Below are 27,300 nucleotides of genomic sequence, written 5' to 3'. Positions count from 1 at the left end.
CTGGCAGCAGCACGCCCAAGCGAACACAGCTGATGAGGGGAGGAGAGGGTGCCAACAGAGTGGAAAACGCAGGGTCATCTGGACAGAGGCCTCAGCAGTCAGACCTGGGCCATTGCCCTGCCTGGGAGGGTTGCAGGGGTGTGCCCAGCACGGGTAGAAATTTGCAAATACAGTCCTAGAGGATGCATTTCAAAGTCCGATTTCAAACGTTATCTTGAGTCTTTTGCATAATTGTCCCATTTCCTAGGTAATGTAGTGTTATTTCAGAAATAAGATTTTATTTTAAAATGTCTGTTAGTCTGCTTTTGAGCAATTTGTTTTCCCACAGCAGGAAATAGTAGTTGCTAGTTTGTGTGCTAACTTGTTGGCAAATACTTTGTTGTGATCAAAGACAGATTAATATTTTTCAGTGTTACCAACTAAAGGGATGTCAGTTTTTAAATACCCGTATGAGTAACTGATCTTCATAAAGTTCCTTTTGGTTTTGCCCGCTCACGATTCAGACCAGCCTGTGCTCTCCCCTCGCCCATGATGATTTGTGCCTTGGCCATCCTTGCTGGAATGTTAACATTCTGTCTGTGAGAGGCTGCTTTGCTTGTTTGGCACTGGTTGCCATGTGGTTCTGTTGCTGTGTCTCCTGTGGGCATCGCAGGCAGCTTCTCACAGGTCACTGTGTGCCAGGCCTTAGCCAGACACCTTCAGAAACCAGACACAGAACATGTGGGGCTGCAGGGAAGGTCTTGGCTCAGCAGTGGCTTAGTCTCTCAGGTTATGCGTATAATTTAGAGTATAAATTAACAGGCCATTTGACTCCTTCAGGATATACACTGTACAGTATGGTAGCTGCTAACCACATGTGGCAGTTTCAGTTTTGTTTCTGTTGAAGTTTTTTTTTTTTAATGTAGACCATTTTTAAAGTCTTTATTGAATTTCTTACAATATTGCTTCTGCTTAATGTTTTGATTTTTTTTGGCCAGGTGGCATGTGGGAGAGACCAGGGATCAAGCCTGCACCCCCTGCATTGGAAGGCAAAGTCTTAACCACTGGACCACCAGGGGACTCCCTGGCAGTTTCAGTTAAACTTAATTAAATTTGGACTTCAGGTCCTTGACCACACTAGCCATATTTCAGGTACTCCATAGCCGCACATGGCTGGTAGCTAAATGCAGCAGAAACAGAACATTTCCACCACCACAGCACGGTCTACATTACAGAGCTAGCTGGGTATTTGTTCTTTTTTGCCAGCAGTTTAGAAATCCAGATTGCTGCAGCAGTCAGGGCTCTATATTACACATGCTACAAACCTACCCTACTGCCCCCAAACGACTTAAGCAAAACCACTAACTAGTCGGGTTTGCTTTCTGAGTTGTGAGGGTAGCACGGCTCACGGGACGTCAAAAGAAATCTCAAGGGTGCATCCGCAGGCCCAGCCTCCCCTGGCTGGCCACGCTCTCCAGCTCTGCATTGTGACAGCTGTCATATCAGTGTGCATTAAAAAAAATAAAAATTGATAAATTTCTGTGTAGCCATTTTAATACTGAAGATGGAAGAAAAACATTTTTGGCATATTATTATTTCAAGAAAGATAAAAAATACAACTGAAATGCCAAAAAAAAAAATGTGTGCAGTGTCTAGGGAAGGTGCTGCAGCAGATGAGATGTGTTAGAAGTGGTTTTTGAAGTTTAGTGCTGGAGGTTTCTCACTAGACAAGGCTCCATAGTTGGGTAGACCAGTTGATAGCTTTCAAATCAAGACATTAATTAAGATCAGTCAGTGTTATACCACCTGGGAGATAGCTGACACACTCAAAATATTCAAATCAGGAACTGAGGATCATTTGCACCAGCTTGGTTGGGTTAATCACTTTGATGTCTGGGCTCCATGTAAGTTAAGCAAGAAAACCTTCCTGACCATACTTCCGCATGCAATTCTTTACTGAGATGTAATGAAACAGTCCATTTTTAAAACAAATTGTGACAGGCGATGAAAGTAGATACAATAATGTGGAACAGAAAAGATCATGAGGCAGGCCAAATGCACCAAAGGCCAGTCTTCAGTATATGGTAGTATTGGAAGGGAGTCCTCTATTATGAGCTCCTTCCGGAAGACCAGACGGATTAATTCCAACAAGTACTGCTTCAAAATAGACTAAACTTAAAGCAGTACTCCACAAAAAGCGTCTGGAAATAGTCGACAGAACACAAATAATCTTCCATTGGGGTAACACAAGGCCACACATTTCTTTAACGATCAGACAAAAGCCACCTGGCTGAGGAGGCAGCTGTTTGCCTGGCTGGGAGTTCTGATCCATCTGCTGTATTCACCAGACATTGCACCTTCAGATGTCCATGTATTTCAGTCTTTACAAAGTTCTCTTAGTGGAAGAAATTGCAGTTTCCTGAGAGACTGTAAAAGACACCTGGCTCAAAAAGATAAAAAGTGTTGGAAAGATGGAATTACAAAAGTGAGAGAAGTCGCTTAGTCATGTCTGACTCTGCAACACTATGGACTGTAGCCCACCAGGTGGCTCCTCCGTCCATGGGATTTTCCAGGCAAGAATACTGGAGTGGGTTGCCATTTTTTTCTCCAGGGGATCGTCCTGACCCAGGGATCGAACTCAGGCCTCCCACATTGCAGGCAGACTCTCTACCCTCTGAGCCACCAGGGAATCCCTGGAATTACAAAACTGCCTGGAAATCAGCAGAAGGCAGTAGAACAGAATGATGAGTATGCTGTTCAGTGCAGTTCTTGGGGAAAATGAAAAATGTATCTTTTGTTTTTACTTAAAAACCAAAGGAGCTTTTTGGTCAACCCAGTAGTTCCATGGCTTGTGTCTAAATATCCATGAACTACTTCTTCTGTGTTGCTGGAGTGTGTACCCCACCCCCAGCTGTGCACACAGGAACGCCTTTGGTGTAGTTGGAGAGGCCAGAACGCACCCCTGTCCTGTCGTGTGCCATGTGCTGGGATGCTCCCCGACACTGGAGGCCAAGAAGCCCACCTCCCGAGCAGTCGTGGGGGCCCTGGGAGACCAGGTCCTCCTGCTGATGTTTGGGTAGAGCACCTGCGTCTCTGCAAGTCTCTTAAACTCTGCATTTTTACTTGCATTCTGGGCATAGGTACCACTGTGGGCTCAACTGGGCTCCTCCCTTGACTGCTGGTGACCCTGCATGAGAGGCGTGACCTGAGTCTGTTTCTTGAGGTGCGGTCACGAGAGCCGCTGCCCTGGGCTGTAGGATGCGTCATGAAGTTTCTGGGTTTCAGAAGCACTGGCATGTTGTGGAGAACGTACATCTCCAGACTGCTGAGACATGCTGGCGCACACAGCCTGCCCCTGGAGCCACCACTGTGGGGGCTACCACTGGGCGTGTAGGATTGGTTAGCCTGTTTTGTTGTTATTCTCAAGTCTAACTGTTGGGTTTTTAATGTCCTCTTTGTATTTTTAAGCTGAAAAAATGGTGAGGTCATCACAATGCATCATCTTAATTCTGCCCAGCCAAGCGCCGCCCCCACCCCCACCCCCAAGTTGCTGATTTTTACTTTAATGGTGAAGGGTAATCGATCATTTTATTAGAATAAATAGATCCTATGACTTAATTGCAAGTTATACTTTTAATATATTGATTTACTTATTCCCTCACCTCAAAATGAAATAAACTAACCACAGCGGTAAAATAAGTGTTACTAACGATGGGCATTAGGACAAAGACAACAGAAGCAGTAATGAAGTTCAGAGACACAAATCATCAGGCTGGCAGCAACGTATAAACGGGAATTCATCTAATGAGCTGCCACGCCCCACTCCTGCTGGCCTGGTGTGGCTGCCCGCAATACCTCGTCCCCCTGGTTCCTGTCCTTTGCAGACGTCCTTGGGGGGACATACTTTCCCCTTCTCCCCCTCTTAGTGCAGTGCACACTATCACTCATGAGTGCCGTCTTCTGTCCCCTGTGCAGGAGAAGGAGAAAGCCATCCCGTGTTCTCTTCATTCAACCATCCACTTAGATAAAAGATGGAGTCTCAGTTCTAAAACGGGCTCTCTGGTTCCCAAGGGAATTCCCCACAGCTGCCCCGACTACCCTGTGGTCCCTGGGCCCTGACCTTCAGCGTTCCTAGAGGCCTCGCGTGTGCTGGCCTGGAAATTCTTAGTGGTGACTTTTACCCCCAATTCCAACTCACTTTTTCATGCAGGGTGTGTGTGTGTGTGCTCAGTCGTGTCTGACTCTCTGCGGTCCCATCGACTATAGCCCACCAGGCTCCTCTGCCCATGGGAGTCTCCAGGCAAGAATACTGGAGTAGGTTGCCATTTCCTCCTCCAGGTATCTGCCCGACCCAGGGATCCAACCTGCATCTCTTGCATCTGCTGCATTGGCAGGTGAATTCTTTATCACTAGTGCCACCTGAGAAGACCTACATATATTCCTAATTTAGAGTCCATGGTTATTGGGGTGTTTTAATGCACTAAAAGCTGGTTTTCCACCCTGGCAACAGCAGAGTTCTCTACAAGCCAGTGGATGCGGGGGTGAATGGGGCAGCATTTCCCTTCCTCCAGCCTTTAAAGTTAGAAAACTCACTACATTTTATTAGTCTTAATTTATTGTATCATTTTGTATGTGTATTTAGAGAGTGCCAGAATGGGAATTAGGTGTTCTTAGATGTAAAGTTTTGTATCTACATGTTAGAATTGTTTAACAACAACCAATTATTTTAAAATTTAACCTGAAAAAATATTATTGCAGGACTTCCCTGGCGGTCCAGTGGTTAAGAATCCTCGATTCCACTGCAGGGGGCACAGGTTCGATCCCCAATTGAGGAACTAAGATCCTTCAAGCCATGCCAAGTGACACCAAAAAAAAAAAAAAAAAAAAAGGAAGAAAAAGATTACTGCACTAAAATAATTTGAAGTAAGAAAGACATTTTTGATAAGAAGAACTGTCTCATAATGAAATGGTTTCCCTGGAGACAGTTTAAGCAAAACCTTAAAAATGCCCTGGGCAGCATTGCCACGATGGAGAAGAGTGAAGGCCCGACAGGAACACCAGGCGGCCGTGTGCTCTTCCCCAGGGGGCCTGGTTACTAAGAGTGTTTCGGTGGGAATAAACTGCTTTGCGAGCAGGGCATATTGTTCTTGAGCAATTCTCAGCCCCACTGCCTCTCAGCTCACAGTAAATGAAAGATGTGAAGACAGTGTGTTGTGAGTGTAAACAACAGGAGGCTGACAGGAAGGCAGAGCCCTGTTCTCTGGGCATACCCCTAACGGAGGGGCGACATCTTTGTCTGGTGGCTGCCCCACAAGACCACCATCACAGTTCCTCTCAAATGAGGGGAAGAAGCATAACTTCAGAAGAATCATTTGCACAAAGTGCTGTTTTGTCTCATCCAGTTGGCCTTATCCAAATGGACCCGAGGAGAAGGGAAGCCAGGCCTGCTGGAGCCCACCACCCACCAACAGCCAGCACCCACTCAGGGCTGCAGCCCCTGCCTGGGATTTTTTTATTTTCATGAACCTTAACAGCTTGAAAGTTCTGAGGCACAAAATGATAAATTCCAGATTTTTCGTTATATCTCTGTGTGTGGTGTTTACTGGCTATAGTTAAAATTCACATAAACTGATTCAAGGAAATGACCTTTCTCAGAAGGGGAAGGGGCTGAAGGTGGGTGGCTGCAATTGCAAATATAAAATGTGGTTTGGGGGGTGTTTTTGTGGTTTTCTTGTGTGTGGCTTTTTTGGTTTTGTTTTTTGTAAATTCGTATTTTTTTTATCTTACTGTGTGACATGGACAATGTTAATGTCAATAAAATAGGACTACCACATCATTTTTAAAGTTGAGTAGTAATTCCCTTCCTGGTTGGACCGTAGTGAACAAGTCCTAGAAACGGGACTGCTCTGGGTGCACACTGCTGAGAGTGGTGGCTCCTTGGTGTATGTGCCGGTGCCTTGACATGGAAGTTCAGTAGGCAGCAGCCCTAAGATCCTGCACTCTCTGTGTATCTGCCATACTTGGATAAAGCAGTCTGAAGACTGATAACCCATTAAGTGAAATTCTTTGCTGTATTGATACACGTGGAGCAAGGCTGGCTTGTGTTGATGGGATTGTCTTTGTGGTTCCCATTAGTGGCTTTATTTTTTTACTTTTCAGTTTTACTGAGGTATAATTGTGTCACCTGAAAAAAGGTGCACATCAAGTTTTATTTGAGACAAAAATGAGGATGGTAACCTGGGGAGACAGCCTCTCAGACCTCTGAGGAACTGCTCCTGAGAGGTGGGGGGCGGGTCCATACATACGTGAGTTTGGTAAAAGCGGAATGTGCAGTGAAGCACACGTTTTGGCGGAAGATGGCTGCTTATCGTGAGGAGCAGATGTCTCCATTAGTAACGTTAGTGCTTTTCCAGACATGAGGAGATACAAGAATGGCTCTTAGAATCTTCTGTAAAGGTCTAACTATCTGAAGGCACATTCTGCCAGTTTTCCCCACAGCGCGGGAAGGCAGAGCCCTGTTCTCTGGGCATACTTAAAGGGCCTCTTTCCTGATCTCTGCACTGAACTTCTTTCAGGGTGTGTCAAAGGTCAGCAACTCCAGTGACCAGTGACTTCATCCTTGTAGCACCAGATGGTGAGGGACCATTTTCCAGTTAGCAGTTGACATGTAGCTGTGTGTTCAAGGCTCATGGCATGATCTGACTTACATAAAATACGCAGTAATCAACACAGTAAGGTAATATCCACTACCTCAACAAAGAAATGAATGTTCCTAGTGACAAATAATTTTTTTTTTTTAAATCAAAGAGGAACCTCTTTTGGTTCAGGCAGAGCAGAGATCCATAAAAACCTGGTGCTAGCAATTTGAAGAATCTCCTTTTTAGTGGAAAGTCACAATTATTTAGGAAAGAGCTGGTGGGGCTCTTCCTAACACAGCCCTCCATGTGCCGCGTTTCTTTTCTCAGATCCAGCCTCCAGAGCCTGGCAGGCTGGGGACGGGACCCTGCACAGGAAGGCTCGGCCGTGAGAGGTAGGCATTCGTGCTCTTGGCCTCTGAGGAGCCATCATTCTCCCAGAGATGCCGGGGGTATATTTAGAGCCACAGACGGAGGCATGGGCTGCTCTAACAAATGAGAGTGCGCCAAAGTTGGAATCTTATAAACATACATTTTAAAACAGCATATCTTCCTTGCTGAAATCCGGACGTGTCCTTCTGTTTTCAGGAGGCTGGTACCGTGCCCTGTCCTCTACTGGCTGGAGGCAGACCTCTGCCAACTTTGGACGTGAAGCCTCCAGAAGGGCGCTCGAGCCGAAGCAAAGACCCGCCGAGAGAAGAAGAGAGAGAGAGGAAAAAGAAAAAGCACAAAAAACGGTCTCGAACAAGATCGCGGTCTCCCAAGTATCATTCGTCGTCCAAGTCCAGGTCTAGGTCTCACTCAAAAGCAAAGCATTGTCTTCCCAGTGCCTATCGGACAGCGCGGCGCTCGAGGTGAGTGTGCAGGGTGCCCCCGCGGCCGGGCGTCCGGTGCGGGGCGGATCCCGCTGCTCCTGCTCGCCAGCAGGGGGCGCGGGGCTCCCCTCCCCCGGCTTGCCGCAAGCACAGACCCACACACCTGCGTGTCTTTACGCAGAGATGCGCCCTGCAGTCTCATCTTTTCAAAATATTTTTTAACCTGACTTTCCAAAATGCATCAACTACTGTCAGGTTTTTCTTAAAGGAGAGGTATTTGAATTTTTAACAGGTCTTGGGAGCAAGCCTGGCGTATTTGCTGAAAATGTGTGGAAAATTCACAGGGTTGGGGGCGTTTTGTTTGGTGAATGAGTCGACTTTCCCAGGCTAATTCCTTTTGAATGTGTATCTGCCGAAACGAGAGACATGTGCACTGTGTCTGTGTTCAGCTTCACTGGCACAGCACCTGCAAGTGCCCGTAAAGGAGGAAACACAGCGGCACAGATCTGTTTTCTCAATTAATCTGCTTCCCCAGCCTCCCACTAACAGTCACTGTTCAACCAAAAGCCACCCTCTGAGGAGCCAGCCTTTGAGGAAGCAGCTTAAGGTTTTATGCAACAGAAATGATAAACACGAAAACCTGTAAGGATCACAGAATTGAGTGCTTAGTGAAACAGGTACTTTTCTGATTTTTAAAGCATCTGACTTGCAGGAGGTTCAGAAAAGCAAGTTTCTAGTTTTAAAACTTACCTCACGCCTTCTGATTTCTTACTGAGTGTCAATTGGACTCAGTTTCTCTAGCACAGCACTTGTACTAATCTACAACTGATGTTCTTTCCTTTCCATGGGAAAAATGCAGATGGGCCTATACTTTTTATTTTTTATGTTTTAAAAAACTGTACTTGTGTACACATTAGCCTTTCTTGAATATACCCTAAAACAACATTCTCCCTAATTTTTACCTAGACCAGACCTTCAAGGCTTGACAAGTATTTACCCTTCTCTACAATGAAATTAGGTTTACCTCCACGATAAATAAATTTGATCTTTGGCTCTGCATTTTTGTTAGTTCTTTAGAAGTTCTATCCCTTGCTGTCCCTCTCCCTTTCTCTCTCTCTCTCTCACACACACATACACACACACACACATACCTTGTTGTTTAATTAAATGAACAACTTTGCTGACATATTTCCAATATTTGAAAGTCCCCAGGAACTTGTATGTATATATCAAAACTAGGGTTTCTTACTTGAAAAAATTTCTTATGATATAGTGGAAGTAAATAAACAGGCCTGTACAAGCCCGATGGAAAATAACCATACCCAGTAAAATCCTTCCTAGATTTCATTTATTTCAGGGCTCAAAGAGAAGAAAGTATAATCTACTCCTAAATCCCCTTCTGGGGGTCTGATAATGCTCAGGGCTCCTTAGATCGCTTCTTATGTAAGAAATGAGTTGGTTTTCATGGTGCATGCTTAGCACAAATAGTAGGTGCAGGTGTCTAGTTCTTATGTGAACCCATCTGGTCAGACATAATGGCCACAGACTTTTCCCCAGGTTGGTCTCTTCAGAACTAGAAATGTTTATGAAACACTTGGAATTTCAACTCTCTAGGATTTCTATGGTTTTTATTGACTGTCTCTAGTAGAGTAAGTCATTATGTATATTATGTTAGTATTTTTAAAATAGCTTTTATTTTAGAATAGACTTACATATTTTCTATGCAAGTGTATTTTATATTGTTTTCATATATTCAGTACTGACAAGTACAAGAAGCAAAATCTTAATCCTTAGTGTATAATTTTCAGTTAAAGAAAAAATTAGGATTAAAAAATTGTTAATATGAGTTCTGTGATGGCAGGCTGACAATTTTACCTTAATTTAACCAACAAAGTATTTTATGTGTAAAGAGAGCTGAGTATTTTCATAATTCTCAAACTTTAAGAAAAATCTCAATAGTATCTATGGAGAAGGAAATGGCGAACCACTCCAGTATTCTTGCCTAGAGAATTCCATTGACCAAAGAGCCTGGCAGGCTACAGTCCATGGGGTCCCAAAGAGTTGGACATAACTAAGCAACTTAGACACACACACACACAGTAGTATCTATGTGATACTTCTGGTTAATTTTAGTTAAATCAGCTGACTTAAGTTCACTAAATAAGTCAGATCTTTGGTGTTTGATTTTACAGCTTAGATAAAGTATCAAGGCAAAGTGCAACTTTCTTATAAATTGTTTTTTCAAAATAATATTATAAAACAAAACCTTCAAAGTATTTGTCCAGGAATTTTTGCCTTGAAAGCTTGTATGTGACAGTGATGCTGCTTGAAATCAGACCACCTCTGAGCTCAGGGTGCCGAAGTGGGTTATAGGTCTGGTTGGATATATGGAGGAGCCTAGCTGTCCTGTGGTTGGTCTCTGGGTCCCAGGGACATAAGGCAGGAAGTTGCCTTCACCAGGTAGGATCCTGCCTCAGCTCTTATTTCTGAGAAGAGTGAGTTTTATTTGATAAAACTATATCTTTTTTTAAGCTGGTTATAGACCTGCTTTCTTAATCCAAGCTCACATTAATAATTTCTAGGGACCCAACTGAATTTTGAATGCAGCAGTTATGAAATGAGAGGGGTTGGTGTTCTTGGTAATATGAATTGTTTGACACGTAAAAGAAAAGAAATTAAATTTTAACCAAAATATTGAAGTTGCTAATGATAACTATCATAATTATTTCTTTAACTGTCTTTTCAGATAGAATAACCCATTACAGACATAATGTCTACATAGGATATATCAGACTTGTTTCTTGGGCCTGACACAATTTAATCGATTGTTTTTAAAAGACTACTGCCAGCTTCAAGTAAAATGACTTTTGTTAATATTTCTGCTTGGGGTAGGATGCTACATTTAAAATATATATATTTTTTTGTATATTAAATTACTAAAGTCCTATGTAAAATGTAGAAAGTTAAGATTAAAAGCTTTACTATCATAAGTAATTTTTATGTTAATATATTAATGCTTGTGTGGTTGAAGTCCCATTTATCAAAATATGTCTAAATTATTGATGACTCTGGCTCTCCAAAGGTGAATTAGTCATAGAAAAATCTTTAGTTTTGGAAATCAGTCTGTTGCTTCTCAGAAAGCACAGTGATTACCGCAAGGCAGGATTTAGTGTCTTTTAAATCAACATTGATTAAAGTATAAGACTTCCTTCTCTTTTGTTTTCTGCTTTTATATCACATTAGGTTTTATATCTTAATGGGATAAAGATGTACTCATGCAATTTACTGCCTAAAATTAAAATCCAGTTTTAACAGTTTAGGTATTTTAAAACTAAACTCAATGAGACTAAAGCTTGAAATTCAGTTTATTTGTAAAGCTTTTAATAAGATCACCTGTGGTGTCATTTCATTGGTTAGTTTGTGTCTAAGGGGAGGTTTCTAGGTAGAACTCTGCACCCCCACATTCTGGGGTGTTCTCTGTGAAGGATAATGAGCCCTGTGTCACTTCCTGAAGTAAAGTTCCCTCAGGGCTTTCACTCAAGGAGAGGCCGGAGGTTAATGTGGCTTTTTAACAGTTACACTTAATGTTCAAAAAGAACTCAGGTGGGCAAAATCGGGGTCATATTTTAGTTTGAAATTTAATTCCTCACTTCTCCCTCCTGATAAGCTGCGTATCTAGTCAGTGAGTGAGTGGTTCATCTCCCAATCCTGATCTTTGAAGGAGCGTGGGGCCCTGATGCTCCCACGAGGAGACAGTTCCCATGCTGGTTTCCAGGAAGTGAGTCGTATCCCCAGACAGGGCCACAGCCACTGATAACAGTGCTGGGGTGGAAAGCTGTGGGAGACACTGGCCCCTCAGGAGAGGAGGGAGGGTCTGTGAGAGAAGCTGGGTCCACAGCTCAGAAGTGAAATACATTTCAGTAGAACCTGGGATCCTCTTGGTTATTCACGCCAGTTGGTGCCAGATCCATGCTGCCAGGGCACCAGCAACACCCGTTCGGTTCCATGAGGACCTGTGAGCAGGAAAGGAACAGGAGTGAAGAAGTGGGTCACAGACGTGGTTAAACACTGGTAGAAGCAGCTATTTATAAATATCTCATCATTCAGACAAAAGGTTTCCTTATGCTTTTATTTGACAGCAAACCGTAATGATTATTTAAGAAAAAAATATCCAAGTTGCATTATGCTTGAAGTATTTTGAATTCAGACTATTCCATCTCTATAAGAAGGCCTCTGGTCACGTTATACAGATGATTTACGTAAAGAATGGAATTCCTGATTCCTGCACTGTGTCGTGGTAGCAATATTAAGAGCCTACTTAATAGAACAAAAACATTAGAGCTTCTTTAATCAAAATAAAACCCAAGTATTATCTGGCATAGCTCACAGCCCTTAATTCTGAGATGGGCTTTTTTCCCAGATAACTTGAAATCTACTGGTAACAGCCACTTTACTTTAAAGAAATCTAATACTCATAGCCACCGCTAAATGGTATTGTATTTCAAAGTTACGAATTTGCAAACATTAAAAACTAATCCATTTTCCTGATTACTGAGTTTATTGTAGAATTCTGCGTCTGAGCGTTCCATAGGTACTATAGTTTTGATTAAGCAGAGCCCTTTTTTCAGGGTTCTAGCGCTGCCCAGCTCAGCACATTTTATTCTGAATGTGAAGTGTGTACCTCCATATCACAGACCCACAGCCTCCCCAGGGACGCTGAGCACGGAGCCTTGTCAGAGCAGCTCGGCAGTGGCAGCAGCAGCAGAGCGGGACAGTTATCAGGCAGCTTCGACCACGAGCAGATTTGCCTCCTGGAGCTCTTTTGAGGGGAAACCTGGTAAAATGTCAAGGTGTCTGACTGACCTCACCTTTGTAATCTGTTACTTAAATCTTAGGAAAGGTCTGGAAAACCAAAACCGCTGTATAAGCTGAGAAGCAGTTGTGTGGGAGGAGCCCCAGAGTCGAGGGGAGTTGATCCTGGAGCAGGTTCATTCTGTGGTGGTTGTGTTTTTTCAGGAATGACTCAGGGTATTCTCCATGACACAGAGGGTGGAATGTGATTACAGGCTGATCTTTGCAACAACCATGTGTGTTGTTTGGGAGGTTTGGTTGTAACTAGAATGGTTCAGTGTAGAATTTTTTTAGATGACAAAAATCAAAACATCTCTTCTTTACATTGGTTTTGAGTGTGTTGTCATAGAAACAGAACAGAAATAAATTGTTTTGGTTTTGGGGTTGTTGGGTTTTTTTTTTCTTTTTTAGCTCAGATATCTGCTTATTTCAGATTTCCCCAAAATAGTATTTTCACTGATTGGACAAAAAACTTAAATAAGAGTCCTAAACCCATTATTAAAGGTCTCTTCTTAAGGACCTGACCACACAGGTGAGGGTCTGGAGTTAGAGCTCTGTGTGCTGGTGTCTGTGGGACACTGCATGAATAGAATAGTCCCTTTCCAGGCTCAGGAAAGGGAAGAGTAAAACATTAGAAATCTCAGAAACAAATGATTTAGCCGAAACTTTCATGGGAATGGCATGGTCTGAATTGGACTGAAGGTTTAGGCTTCCTGCCAGTGGGCCTGCAGCCGGTTCTTCATGCTGAGAGCCCATAAGATGAGTGCATACAGGGGAAATTTCCAAGTCACCTTCTAACTTTATTCTGTTTAGTTCCTTCCTCTTGCCAGTATTCAGAACAAGTAGAAAAACTCACTAGAGTCTCAGTGCCTTTCCATCCCTAATTTTGATAGAAATATCAGTGAGCTGAACATTTTTAGGGCAAAGGCAAGAGGGAGGAAGAGCAGCAGCAGGCCCACGTCCACCAAGACCCGCAGGGAGATGCCCAGTCGGGGAGCTGGCCGCTGCCGGCCCAGAGCGCATGGCTCCAGCCTCAGCATGAGTTGTGCCCCAGTTAGAAGCTTAGCATTGGCGTGACAAGTGCTCTGCCCCTGAGCCTGGATCCCGTTCTGGGTCGGCAGAGTAGGGAGGCTGGGGGCGGGCCTCAGAGGACAGGCCAGGGCTGGCCGCCACCTCAGTGGTGGAGGTGCTCCCCTGCCCCCACACACAGAGGACTGAAACGCCTGCCTTCCTCTGCCCAGGTCCCGGTCCCGGTCCCCTCGGAGACGAGCGCACTCCCCCGAGAGACGACGGGAGGACAGGAGCGTCCCCACCGCCTACCGGATGAGTAACAGCCCTGGAGTCAGCAGGAAGCGGACCCGGTCCAGGTAGGCAGCCGAGCTCTCGCGGACGTGGGACCTGAACTGGGAAGGTGGGGCTTCCGCGTCCACAGCACAGAGCTGTTGGGAACCAGGGGAGCAGCTGCTTTGACGGATCCTGAGTAGTCCTGGCAGCATTTCCACTGCTCTGGAACTCTCACAGGCAGAGGGGAACTTGCCGTGCTAGAGCCAGGGACCGTCTGTCTTTGCAGTGGGTCGTGGGGCCTCCATTTTCCCCATGTCTAGCTGCTCCTCTAGACCCCCACACACAGCACCTTATCCTCTACCTGTTGAGAAGGAAAAGGACGGTAGGGATGAGTGACAAGGAAAATCAGAAGTTCAAGTCTCAAGTAGTCCCTGCTGCTCAGGTGGCCAGGCCCTAGCTTTGGCTTCCAGGAGTGGGCCAGAGAGAAGGGACAGGGTCCGTCGTCTGACCCCTTGACCACTGGAAGAGACTTGTCTGTTGAGGAGGGTGAGGGAGCCAGGTTCCCACATCACCGCCACCCCAGTCTGGGCCTCTGACACTCAGCAAGCCAGGGCCCCACTCTCACTCCCAGGGAGAGAGCTCTAGGGCTGACCTCTGCCACCAGAGGCCCCAGTACCACCACTGACTTGAGAAAACACAGAATCCAAGCCAGGAGCAGAGCTGGTGGCTGGTGGACCAGTGGGCATTTCCCTCTCAGCTAAGCATTGCCATCTGGAGACCATCCCGTCCAGTGTGGGTGATGCCACCTGAATACTTTAAAGTCATTTGGCTTCTGTATTTCCATTTGCCCCAGAAGTGAGGCTTGTTGCTTTTTGTGCCCTGGCTCTGGGGTTAAGCAGGCCCCAGCTGTTGTAGGTAGACAGGAATATTGCTGTCCCGGCGACTAAGGCGTCCAGAAACAGGCAGGATGCCATTGTTGCCCATCATAGTCTCAGATTGCATGAGGCTATGCTGCTCAGTGTGTGTATGTGTGTGTGTGTGTGTGTGTGTGTGTATCAGGACATCCGGAGTTCCAGAACCTTCGGGAGCCTTCCAGAGGACAGATCTGAATTCTTGGGCAAATGAACCCAACCATCACCCAAACCTGCCTCAGAGACCCGCCTCCATCAGCACTGCCTTTAACAGGGAGAGTTCTAAAAGGCATTGCTAGCCAGATAATGTTCCTGCAGTCTGGCTAGTTATGTGATTGTTCCATTAAATGATAAAATGTCAACTCATTTATTTAAAACAGAAAAATCAGAAAGGAGCTGTGAAGCTAATATATTTCAGCAAAGGCTTCATGTACAGACTCATTCCGTCTGTTTATAAATTTCATTTTGTGCCTTAGAAATCCCTCACTAAGCATACGTGACTGTTCCAGGATAACATGATGAAAAGTGAAGTCCATTTTAAATTTTATTCTTTATGCAAGTAATTGACATTTGAAATTTATCATCACCCTTGGTATATGTAAAGGGCATGGTCTAAAATTAATTCCTTGTAGCCGAAAATCTCTAACAGAAGAGTTCTTGCTTTACCCTCAAGTTAGCCTTTGCATTAAAAGAGCTATCACTTGAGACTGTGGTAATTATATTAGGATTCATCAGAGCTTGTGTTATCATCGGAACTTTAAGTCAGACAAAAGAAGTCAAGATTGATCCCACTGCAGGGCCCAGCTGCCCTGCCCTGGTGGATGGGATTAATCCTGTGGCCTGACTCTGAGGGGCTGTGGGCGGTGGTGGATTCAGGGGGAGCCCGAAGAGCTGAACGTGTGCATGGTTACTGGTCGATTTCATGGCAGTGATTATAAACTCACAGAGTTATCTCTCAGTTCAGTCACTTGGTCATGTCTGACTCTTTGCAACCCCATGAACTGTAGCACACCAGGCTTCCTTGTCCATCACCAACTCCTGGACCTTGCTAAAACTCACGTCCATCGAGTCGGTGATGCTATCCAACCATCTCCATTCTCTGTTGTCTGCTTCTCCTCCTGCCCCCAATCCCTCCCAGCATCAGGGTCTTTTCCAGTGAGTCAGTTCTTCGCATCAGGTGGCCAAAGTATTGGAGCTTCAGCTTCAGCATCAGTCCTTCCAATGAACACCCAGGACTGATCTCCTTTAGGATGGACTGGTTGGATCTCCTTGCAGTCCAAGGGACTCTCAAGAGTCTTCTCCAACAGCACAGTTCAAAAAGCATCAATTCTTCGGCACTTAGCCCTCTTCATAGTCCAACTCTCACATCCATACATGGCCACTGGAAAAACCATAGCCTTGACTAGACAGACCTTTGTCAGCAAAGTAATGTCTCTGCTTTTTAATATGCTGTCTAGGTTTGTCATCACCTCATGGCAGATAGATGGGGAAACAATGGAAACAGTGACAGACTTTCTTTTCTTGGGCTCCAGAATCACTGCAGATCGTGACTGCAGCCATGAAATTAAAAGATGCTTGCTCCTTAGAAGAAAAGCTATGACAAACCTAGAGTTGTCTCTAGGTCCAGAATATGCTTTTTTAGCGGGCAAGTTATATAAACCCAACAGTCAGGCTGTTCCCTCTGTCCTTCTACTCAGAGTAGCTGCTGGGGAGGGGAAGGGGGGTTCTCTGCTTCAGCACAGCAGCAGGTAGCTAATTATGCACCAAGTCAGGGTGACTAATCCCATCAGGTCCCCCAACTGAGGGGAAGGTGCCTCCTCCCAGATTTGAAGGATTATTCCTGCAAGCTGATCATTGAATGCTGCTTTTGCTGACTTTTTTTAAATTTTAACTTACTAGAAAGTTTTGAATTTACATAGAAATAGTACAGTGAACAGCCATCTGCATGAAGCTTGTAGCTCAATTCACTGTTAATGTTTTTCACATATTTGCTTTCCTCTCTCTTCCTCTCCCTCCCTCCCACCTTTCTATGTGTGTATTTCATGACTTATACAAGTCCAGGCCAGTCCAGGTCATTGAAGACTCCGCACTCCGGGTTGGTCTTACTTTGTCCTCTTGGCTGTGTTGCTGTTAAGTATCTGGGGCAAGAGCACTGTACACTGTATAAATGATGCTGGGTAACTGCCCATGGTATCACACAGATGCACAAGTGCCCCTATGTCCCGTTACCAGTGGCTCTGAGTTTGATGACTCAGTTGAGGTTGCACTTGCTCTGCGCCTCTTTCTCTTTGAACTGGCAGGTGACCTGTGGGCGGCGCTGCACAGTGTAGATGTCTGTTGCTATCAGCTTTCTCCTCATTTTTTCTCTAAAGACACCCCACCCTTTGTGTAGTATCACTGTGGATTTGGGGTTTGGGGAATTTATTTTATATTGGTTGTATAATAATCCATTGCCACTATATTCCTTTTGATGGTGACATTGTCTCACATTTGACCCCATTGTTCCTTGAGCACTTTGTCACTTTTGACCCAAGATACTGTTTAGCTGGTGCTTCCCCTACCTTGGACCTGGGGTCAGTCATTTCTCCTAGGAATCATGGTTCTTTTTAGTGAGTGTTTAGAAATCTAAATCTGGGCAGAGTGAATATTTTTTAAAGTAAAATTCATGAAAATGTTTAGCCAAATCATATTGCCATATACTCCAGCAGGAAGTCCCCATTACTTTATAACAGTAAATAGTTAGTGATTGATTGGGGAAGGGGTGGTTAGCATTGAATTCCTACAGCTCAGCACTGCACTGAGCACATCAGTAAATGTTTATTGAGTGAGTGGGAATATACTGCAGTTCTACCGTTCTTACATCATACATGAAGTGTTATTAATTCATTGTAGACTATGACTGTCGAAGGTTGCATATCATAATTCCCTAGAGCAACCAATTAAGAAAAGCTAAAATCTAATAGAGACTGTTAAAGAGAACATTAAAAATGCTTTATTAATGCAAAAGAAAGCGGAAAAGTGCAGAGGGGAAGGAAAAAGAAAGAATAGACAACTGGAAGGCAAAAGGGATTGTTAACACCATCTATACAAATAATTACATTAAATGTAAGTAGACCAAAAGCGCTAGTTAAAAGGCAGAAATTTAGACTACATTAAAGTGCGAAACCTAATACTAAGCTGCTTAAAAGAGACACTTGAAATACACAAATACTTTGAGATCTAAAAGACTGAAAAAAGATACACCATGCAGGGCTAATAAGAAGAAAGGCGATATGACTGTTTTAATAGGAGACCACATAGACTTGAAGCAATGGTGCTAGAAATTAAGAAGGCCTTTTCATAATGATGAAGGGATCAGTTCTTCATGAGCACATAATGTTTTAAATGTGAGCGTTGAATAAAAGCTTTAAAATACTTGAGACAGAAACTGAAAGAATTAAAGGGGAAAAGGCAGGCAGTATAACAGTACAGAAGCAGCAAATGTGAGCAGCACCAACACTGCGCCCTGCAGTGAAGCGTGTACGCTCTCATGACGTGTGCGTCATGACGTGCGCGGGTCAGTCACCAAGCTAGACCATTCTCTGTTCTGCTGAACTAGTGCCAGTATGTTCAGATAACACAGAACGTGTCTTCCTACCACATGACTAAGTGTGTGTGCGTGCTAAGTTGCTCAGTCATGTCCAACTCTGTGCAACACCATGGACTGCAGCCCGCCAGGCTCCTCTGTCCATGGGATTCTCCAGCCAAGAATACTGGATTGGGTTTCCATGCCCTCCTTCAGGGGATCTTCCCAACCCAGGGATTGAACCTGAGTCTCTTATGTCCCTGCATTGGCAGGCGGGTTCTTTACTACTAGCACCACCTAGGAAGGCCGACTTTAAGTATGAAAATCTGTAAAAGGATATCTGGAAAGATCCCAAATATTTGAAAATAAACATATTTGAAAATTACCCATAGGTCAAAGAAGAAATCACAAGAGAAAGTAGAAAATAGTTTGAAATGAATAATAATGAAAATGTAACACTCAAGTCTATGGGGTGCAGTTGTGCTCAGAAAGAAGTTACTAGCTTTAAATGTTTATATGAAAAAAAGAGCAAAGTCAAAAAACTGTGATCTAATCTGTCTTAAGCTAGAAAAAAGAAGAACAAATGAAACCAAAAGTAAGTAGAAGCAAGGAAATAATAAAAGTAAGATCAGAAATCAACAAAACAGAAAACAGACTCACAGAGGAAAATAGTAAAACCAAATGATTGTTCTTTGAAAATGATTTTTTAATTGATTAATCTGTTTTTAGATTGATCAAGAATGAAAGACCCAAGAGATATTAAAAGAATAATAAGGAAATAAATACCATGCCAGTAAACTTCACAATTTAGGTGAAGTGGACAAGTTTCCTTGAAAGAAACAAAGTGCAAATGGACAACAGAAGAAATGGAAAGTCGAAACATCTCCACATCTGCTAAAGGGACCTAATTTATGGTCCAAACCTCCCACAAAACGCAGGCCCAGATGACGTTCATCAGCAGAGCCTAACAAACGCTCAAGAAAAAGCAGAACACACTTCAAAGGAAACTGAAGAGAGAACACTTCATGAGGCCACCTGAAGCAGATGGGCAGGCGTGTGCACATCCGTGTGGTGGGGAGTGTGTTTTGTCAGGGGGTGTAGATGTAGTCATGAACTAATATTCTCAGGAAAATAAGTGCAATAATTCTTAACAAAGTGTTAGCTGATTTGAGTGTAGCAGTTTACTAAAAGGATCACACTAACACATCAGGACCAAATGGGATTTGTCTCAGAAGTGCAGAGTTCTTTAACATTCAAAAACCAGTCCTTGTAATTCAGTGTTGACAAAATAAATGAAGAAAATCATATGACATCTCAATGGATGCAGAAAAAAGTATTTGATACAGTTGAGCACCCATTCATTAAAAAGAAAAATGGTGGGGGGGGGGGATATTTTTGGCAAAAGCAGAAATAGAAGGAAATCTTTTCCATCCGATTTTATTTTTTGCTGCACCCAGCAGCTTTCAGGAATTTAGTTCCCTAGCCAGGGATTGAACCCTGGCCCTCGGCAGTGAAAAGGTGGTGTCCTAACCACTGGACCACCAGGGAATTCCTGAAGGGCATCTTTGAAAAACCTGCAATTAACATCACACTTGCTAGCGCCTTCCTCTGAGATTAGAGAAAAGGCCAGGGTGTCTGCCGTGTAACAGAAGTCACAGCCAGGACGGTAAGAGACGTAGAGGGCATAAAGGTTGAAAAGGGAAGTGTGAGCTGTGTCTTTTTACATAATTGTGTGAAATCGTGAGGAACCTCTTATTTCTGTCTTCAGTTTAGTCCAGTTCAGTCGCTCAGTCGTGTCCGACTCTTTGCGACCCCATGAATCGCAGCACGCCAGGCCTCCCTGTCCATCACCATCTCCCGGAGTTCACTCAGACTCACGTCCATCGAGTCTGTGATGGCATCCAGCCATCTCATCCTCGGTCGTCCCCTTCTCCTCCTGCGCCCAATCCATCCCAGCATCAGAGTCTTTTCCAATGAGTCAACTCTTCTCATGAGGCTTTTAACTTCATTTTTTGTTTTATGCCAGTATATAGAAATACTGGCATAAAACAAAAAATGAAGTTAAAAGCAGTACCATCCATAACAATATCAGAAAAGCAAACTACATATCGATTAATATAAGGAAACATGTAAGATCTCTCTACAATGAAAACCATAAAACATTTCAGATAAAATGTTTAGGAAACTTAAAGAAATGGAGATAAAGTCCGTATTCATGGATTGGAAGGCTCAGTATTAGTCAGATGCTCTTCTCCACAGATTGATCTGTAGATCCAGTACAGTCCCCATCAGAACTCTCCTGGGCTTCTTGTAGGTACTGGCAAACTGACTAGCAGTCAGAACAACCTTGAGGACTTCCCTGGTAGTCCAGTGGCTGAGAGTCCTACTGCCATTGCCAGAGTCACGGGTTCAATCCCTGGTCCAGGAAGATCCCACATGCCACAGGGCCACTAACCCCACGAGCCACACCTGCCGAAGCTCACGCTCTAGAGCCCTTGCTCTGCAACAAGAGAAGCCACAAGCTCACTCCACAGCTAGAGAGTAGCCCCTGCTCGCCACAAATAGAGAAAAGCCCGCATGCAGCAACAAAGACCCAGCGCAGCCAAAAACAAAACGAAAATTTAAAAAGAAAAGACACTTGAAAGCTAAATTGGAAGACTTTTACTACTAATCCAAGACTTACTAGAAAGCTTCATCAAGCAGACAGTATGTACTATACACCTTTAAGAGGTAAGAGCCAAACAGTGCAGTGAGGAAAACCTTTTCAACAAAATTTGCTTGAGTAACTGGACATCAAAATGGAAGAACAGTGACCTGTACCCCATGTACCAAGTTTAATTTAAGATGTATCACAGACCTAAATGTGAAAACTGAAACCATTCTGTTTTGTGTGTTGTTTTTTTTTTTAAGAAAATAAGGAGAATACATTTAATGAAGTGACAGAGAATCTTGAGGATATAGAAAATTCCACCATAAGAGGAAAAGATTATAAATTTGACTTCCTTGAAATTAAAAATTTCACTCAAAAGGCACAGTTAAGAAACTGCATTGACAGGCCCCAGACGGGGAGAAATATTTACAGTGTGTATCTTTGACAAAGGCCTGTGTCAATGGCAAAAAGACAACCCCATAGGAAAGGGGCAGACTGCTTGAAAAGACGTTTCATGACAGAATGTATTTAAGGTCCTCGTCTGCATCAGCCTGGAAGGACGTTGTTGTTGAGCTGTCAAGGAGAAAAATTACCATGGCTTCCACTTCTTGATGAGCGCTTGGATGCACAGCCTTCTGGTCAAGCATCTGCGACTTCATATTGCTGGAGCATTTACTGTGTGCCTGGGAGTTGAGTTTTTCTCTCTGTTTGCTGTGGGCGAATCAGGAAAGAAGGCATACGCAGTTTCCTACACAAATTGTGATTCCGTAAAAGATCTGGAGGAGATGAGGAAGGCTGGTGTCTTTCAGAGTGCAGAGTGATTTTGGAATGTAAAGGATTTCTTTGGGTTGAGTTCCGTGGTAGTTTGTCACTTAACCTGTGTTCCTAAAGTATGAACTATGAATATCTGGGCTACGGAATAGTTTCTCTTGATAAATAAACAACTAATAAATACTGTGCATGAAAGAAAGAATATATTTAAATAGCCAGTGAAGATAGGGTATGAAAAGATGCTTAGCTTCATTAGTCATCTGTTAGGGAAATGCAGATTAAAACCACAACGAGGTGCTCTTTACACTGACAGGAATAGCCGGAAATAAGCAAGCCCGGTATTACGTAATGAGTGTCGACAAGCGTGTGAGCAGCCGTAATCCTGAGACATAGCTGCAGGGCGGGGGCGGGGTGGTACAGCACTTGGGAAGCAGTCAGGCAGTTTCTCACAGAGTCCCACATACACTGCTCCACGGCCCAACTCCGCTAGTCCCAGGTGTCCACTCCCCATAAACATTTGCCCGCAAATGCCCACTTGATTCATAATTGCCAAAATTGGAAACAACTCAGGTATCAGTTAACAGGAGAAAGCCTAAACTGTATGAAGGTAGATTCATACAGTATATAATCAAAATAGGAACCATTACAATCAACACATTTTTTTGCCAATGAGAAATAAGTTTGTCTCTTCCTATAGCATAAAAATCTGTGCTTCAGGATTCGACCAACTCTTGGAAAGCATTTTCTGCATCCTGCTAGTTGCAGAAGCATTTTCCCTGCAAAAAGTTGTTAAGATGCTTGAAGAAGTGATAATCATTTGGCAAGAGGTCAGGTGAATATGGCGGATGAGGCAAAATCTCGTAGCCCAGTTCAACTTTTGAAGCGCTGGTTATGCAGTGTGCGGTCGGGTGTAGTGCAGATGAACTGGGCCCGTTCTGTTGACCAATGCCGGCTGCAGGAGTTGCGGTTTTCAGTGCACCTCATCCGTTTGCTGAGCATACTTCTCAGATGTAACGGTTTTCACCAGGATTTGAAAAGCTGTAGTGGATCAGACTAGCAGCAGACCACCGAACAGTGACTATGACCTTTTTTGGTGCAAGTTTGGCTTTGAGAAGTGCTTTGGAGCTGCTTCTTGGTCCAGCCACTGAGCTGGTTGTCGCCACTTGTTGTATAAAATCCACTTCTTGTGGCATGTCACAGTCCGATCGAGAAACGGTTCGTTGTTGTTGTGTACAATAAGGGAAGATGACACTTCATAAGGACAGTTTTTTTGACTTGCAGTCAGTTCATGAGACACCCATTTAACAAGCTTTTTCACCTTTCCAATCTACTTCAAATGCCAGAAGACTGTAGAATGGTTGACACTGAATTCTTTGGCAGCTTCTCGGGTAGTTGTAAGAGGATCAGCTTCAGTGATCCTCTCAGTTGGTCGTTGTCAGCGTCCAACGGCCGCCCACTGCACTCCTCATCTTCAAGGCTCTCATCTCCTTTGCAAAACTTCTTGAACTATCACTGCACTGTGCTTTGGTTAGCAGTTCCTGGGCTAAATGCATTGTTGTTGTGAGTTGTCTCTGATGCTTTATGACCCATTTTGAACTCTAATAAGAAAATCGCTCGAATTTGCCCTTAATCTCACATCATTCCTAAAATATAAACAGCAAGTAATAAGTCATTAGCAAAAAAAACCATAAAGCAAGAAATGTGTGTTAAAATGTATATAACAAAACTGCATTTTTTTAAGAATGTATTCTAGTGTCAAACAGCAAAATTCAGTAGTGCGAAACCGCAATTACTTTTGCACCAACCTAATCTGTACTAGAAATCAGAGCAGTGGGTCCATTAATAATTAGATTACTTAATTCCTTAAGCAAACACTTAGAAAGTTTTGTTATGAGATCAAGTTGTAGTGATTTACAGGTCAGGATTGCTAACCTACCTTTATTTCATATCGGCAGCCACAGGAGCTTAGCTAGATTTGGGGTTAAGTCACTTTTTTTTTTAACCCTGCTTCCTTTGAAATCCTAGGCATGTGTTTATAGACAAAAATTCACAAAACCTCTGCAGTATAGGAAGTAGGCCTGTGGTGTTATGCACTCCACCTCTGTGTGTCCAGCCCCAGGAACAGCCTCTTCTTTCTCGACCACTTCTCTTCATCCAGGCCTGCACAGAGGCCACCTGCCCACAGCCCAGCTCACTGGGGGACACTTCCCACAGCTGAAGTCGTCAGGCTGTCACCACCTGCGGCCAGGCTCTGGTGCTGTGGTTGAGGCAGGGCCAGAAAGCTATGCCCTACCAGACAGGAGGATCAGCTTGCTTCTCTGGCTCAGCAGCCTGTTACGCCAGGGGCCCACGGGAGCTGAACCATGGGACTCAAGCATGAGCCCCCTCAGGTGCCCGGAGTGGCCCTGCCTGGACCCCACACTCTGCTACCAAGGTGGATTGAGGCACCAGGGAAATGCCCTGGTGAGTGACAGGTCAGGTGGCAGGTGAAATGGTGAGAGTACGTGAGGACAGACCCTGGGGTATCTGCAGATTAGGGAGGGCCTGCAAGCTGCCTGAGTCCTGAGGAGCCGAGAGCAGTCTGAGCTGTGCAGGCGGTGACCTGGGGTGTCCGTATTTAGAGCAATAAATACTTGCAGGGGTCACGATAGCACTGGGAGCCTGTCATCCACCCACCAGCTGGCACCCTGCACAGTTTGGGCGTCAGGCTCATGAAATTCACAGCGACCTATGCCTTCAAAGAATCTCCCAGAAATGCTCTGTCACAGCAAGAGGGCAGGCTGCAGAGGCCCCTGTGCTGTGTGCTGGGGTGGGCTTCTCAAGGACTGGCAACAGGTAGTCTTTCAGAAGAAGCCCGGAGGAGGGGCTCAGTGCCCATCTGCACTTCCACGCTTTCACCATCTACACACGTTCCCTCTTTCTTAAGGTGTTTTAGGGGCATGGGAAGGAGGGTCACAGGGCAGGACGTAGCATGAGACCTCAGGGATCATCTTCTCTGGGCAGGGGACGGGTCTGGAAAGGGGAGACGGAGCTGGGGGCACATTTCAGACATGGAATTGCAGGCCTTGGTGACTCGGAGCACGTGGGCTACAGTCAGCGAGACATGGCTGTGGGGACCAGCGGGAGGGCAGGCAGCCCCGGGGAATGTCCGCCTGAGGCCAGAAGGACACACTGAGCTTTTGTGTTCGCAGTGCTTGGTTTTAATAATTTTCCATTTCTGGCTGGAAATTCCCGTTAAGTCAGCATAAATGAACAGGAAGCATAAACAGCACTCAGTTGCTTATCTTGGGTGTTTAAATGCAGATAAAGTGCTGAGCATGTTGTAAACCCACAGGCATCTGACTTCAGAACTTCTGTCTCAAAAGTGGTCTACATTTCACTTCTTGCATGGCTTTTATATTGTTACACCCATCCCCGTTTCAAGTTAAACGTACATAGTTCTTAAAAAGAGTTCATGTATATAGAAGGGGGAAGTTGCTGAATTCTCCTGGAACACACCCAGCACTCCTTTAGAGCCAGCGCGGTGCCTTTGTCTAACACTGCTTTCCTTCCAGGAGCCCCCACGAGAAGAAGAAGAAGAGACGCTCACGGTCACGGACCAAGTCCAAGGCCGGATCTCAGCCAGCCTCCCCGAGCAAGCAGCCCACGCGCCGCCACTCGGCCAGCATCTCTCCTGTGGAGAGCCGGGGCTCCAGCCAGGAGCGCTCCAGGTAGCTCCTCCCTGACCCACCCCCACCTCTGGGCCACGCAGGGGAGCTGAGAGGGGGCGGGCGCGCTGGCAAACCCCCAGACCCCTGCTCCTGCACCCTCCTCTGTGTGTCACTCAGGCTCAGAGTGAGCTGAAGGCAGACACAGAGGTCAGAGAACCTAGGCTGCTTCCTGCTCCCACGCCCTGGGCTGCCCCCACCCCCTGCTGTGAGGCAGAGGAAACCTGGGAGCAGGTGGGGGGCCTCCCTTCCCAGACCTGGGCGCAAGTCCTGGGGAGGCACCTGCCTCAGATGTAATGTGGCAGCAGCCGTTCCCTCATGATGGTACCTCTGTCTTCACACGGGCCGTGTGGGGTGGGAGTCGCCCCCTCTGCGGAGCCCCGTGTGACCACGGGAAGGGAGCAGGCACAGGAGTGCACGGTGACTGAGCCCCAGAACCCCTGTCAACCCACTGCTTACTCTAAGCCGGAGCAGACGGGTGAAACTTCCCGAGCACACAGGCTGCAGGGCCGTGGGAGTCCACGCTGACCATCACAGTCTCCCCATGCCCACGAGGTGGCTCCCCAAGGACTGGCTGCCCTGGTTGTTGGGAGGTATCTGCCAGACAGTACCACTTCATAAAGCCGCCCCCACCCATCCACCCAGAGGGGCGCTGGGATCATGTCCCCTCCTGCTCGTACACCCACTGTTTTCATGAGTGTGAGTTTTGGCCCATCTCCCCCAAACCTGGCGGGTGAGTGGCGGAGACCATAGAGACCATAGCTCACTTGGGGTGAATCAAAAGCTACGCTGTGGCTTCTTCAAAGGTGAACCTGAGTACAGGCTCCATCATCACTTGCGTATCACATCCATGCCCCCAAAAGTCCAAAACGTGGGCCGGAGGCGCCCACTCAGGTCATGGTCGGGTTCTGAATGCATGCCAGCTCTCCGTGCTGCCCTCCTTTTCTTCATCGTTTTGTAAATGTGCCTTAGATGATGTTTATATGAAAATATCTTTTGAGTTAGATTACATTTTATGAAATATTTCAAATTTCTGTTACATAAAATAGACAAAATATGTGCATTTATAAGGTTGCTTTATTTTTTAAAGATACTAGAAACAAAATGGCTTGAAGTATTTTTAAGCCCCCGATTTCTCTTTCTCTTTGCATTAGGGGAGTTTCTCAGGAAAAGGACGGTCAGATCTCCTCAGCCATCGTTTCTTCTGTGCAGAGCAAAATCACTCAGGTAAGGTGGGAGCGGGTCTGTCTTCCCTCTCGTCTTTTTGTGACAGGGCTAGCCTTCACTTCCTTCTCCTCTCATGGGTGCTGACGGGGGTCCCGGGCTGCTTGCCTGGAGGTCCCGGGGTGGCTGAGCCCTGAGCTTCCCTCTCCGGGCAGCCGTGTCCTCCTTCCCCGGTGACCTTTGTGGTCGACTCCTGGGCCGTGAGCCCGTGAGCCCCACCTCGCGTCCCAGCAGCAGGGCTGGGACGGAACCCTGCCCTGAGCACACCCATGGCCCCCAGCACGTTGCCCCCAGTCTCCTCTGTCCTCACCTCACCTCGTCTCTCCTCACACAGGACCTCATGGCCAAAGTAAGAGCGATGCTAGCAGCTTCCAAAAACATGCAGACCAGCGCCTCCTGAGACACGGGCCTCGGGCGACCGGGCTCCCAAAGCCGGCAGAGCAGAGCCCCGACCTGCACAGACCATCCCCCCCGGGGCTCCTGGACAGTTGGCGGGTTTTGTAAATTACTTTTTGATGACATTTTCAGTTTAAGATTTTTGACCAGCAGTCTCTTACCTGTATATTTGTAAATAATATCATGTTTCTGTGAAAATGTATTATCAAATAAAATGGGAGGAAAACACCTTTTTTAGCTAGTAACTGTGGGCAGTTTCTTCCTTGTCTGGCTTGTGAGTTTTTTACTGTTTGTCGTCTATCATTGGCCTCTAACACTTGTTATGTGGGCATCAGGGGACGTGGGGATGGCTGTTGGTTTTGCCAGTCTGACACCACCACCCCGACCCAGGCATACAACCACCACTACCCCCCACCCCTGGCTCCTGTGCCCCCAACTGTGGTCAGAGCTCAGCACTCCCTGCACCAGGGTGCAGGGCCACTGCCGTCTCCACTCCCCGCAGAGCAGGAGAG

General features: G+C 45.4%; 1 protein-coding gene across 2 annotated transcripts in view; it reads left to right on the top strand.

The window, feature by feature from the left end:
* SFSWAP (splicing factor SWAP) overlaps window positions 1-27,009 on the top strand; it is an 80,179-nt gene extending 53,170 nt beyond the window's left edge. For both annotated transcript variants that reach the window (XM_052654408.1, XM_052654409.1), the window contains 5 exons: window positions 7,203-7,468; window positions 13,522-13,647; window positions 25,016-25,171; window positions 26,323-26,395; window positions 26,727-27,009. In XM_052654408.1, the coding sequence (XP_052510368.1) occupies window positions 7,203-7,468; window positions 13,522-13,647; window positions 25,016-25,171; window positions 26,323-26,395; window positions 26,727-26,792 (687 nt within the window). In that variant the 3' untranslated portion in view covers window positions 26,793-27,009. The remainder of the gene's footprint in view (window positions 1-7,202; window positions 7,469-13,521; window positions 13,648-25,015; window positions 25,172-26,322; window positions 26,396-26,726) is intronic.
* The last annotated feature ends 291 nt before the right edge of the window (window positions 27,010-27,300 follow it).

The sequence above is a fragment of the Budorcas taxicolor genome, chromosome 17 (assembly GCF_023091745.1).
Source record: "Budorcas taxicolor isolate Tak-1 chromosome 17, Takin1.1, whole genome shotgun sequence".
NCBI lineage: Eukaryota > Metazoa > Chordata > Mammalia > Artiodactyla > Bovidae > Budorcas > Budorcas taxicolor.
This window is presented reverse-complemented; position numbering and strand designations above follow the sequence as displayed.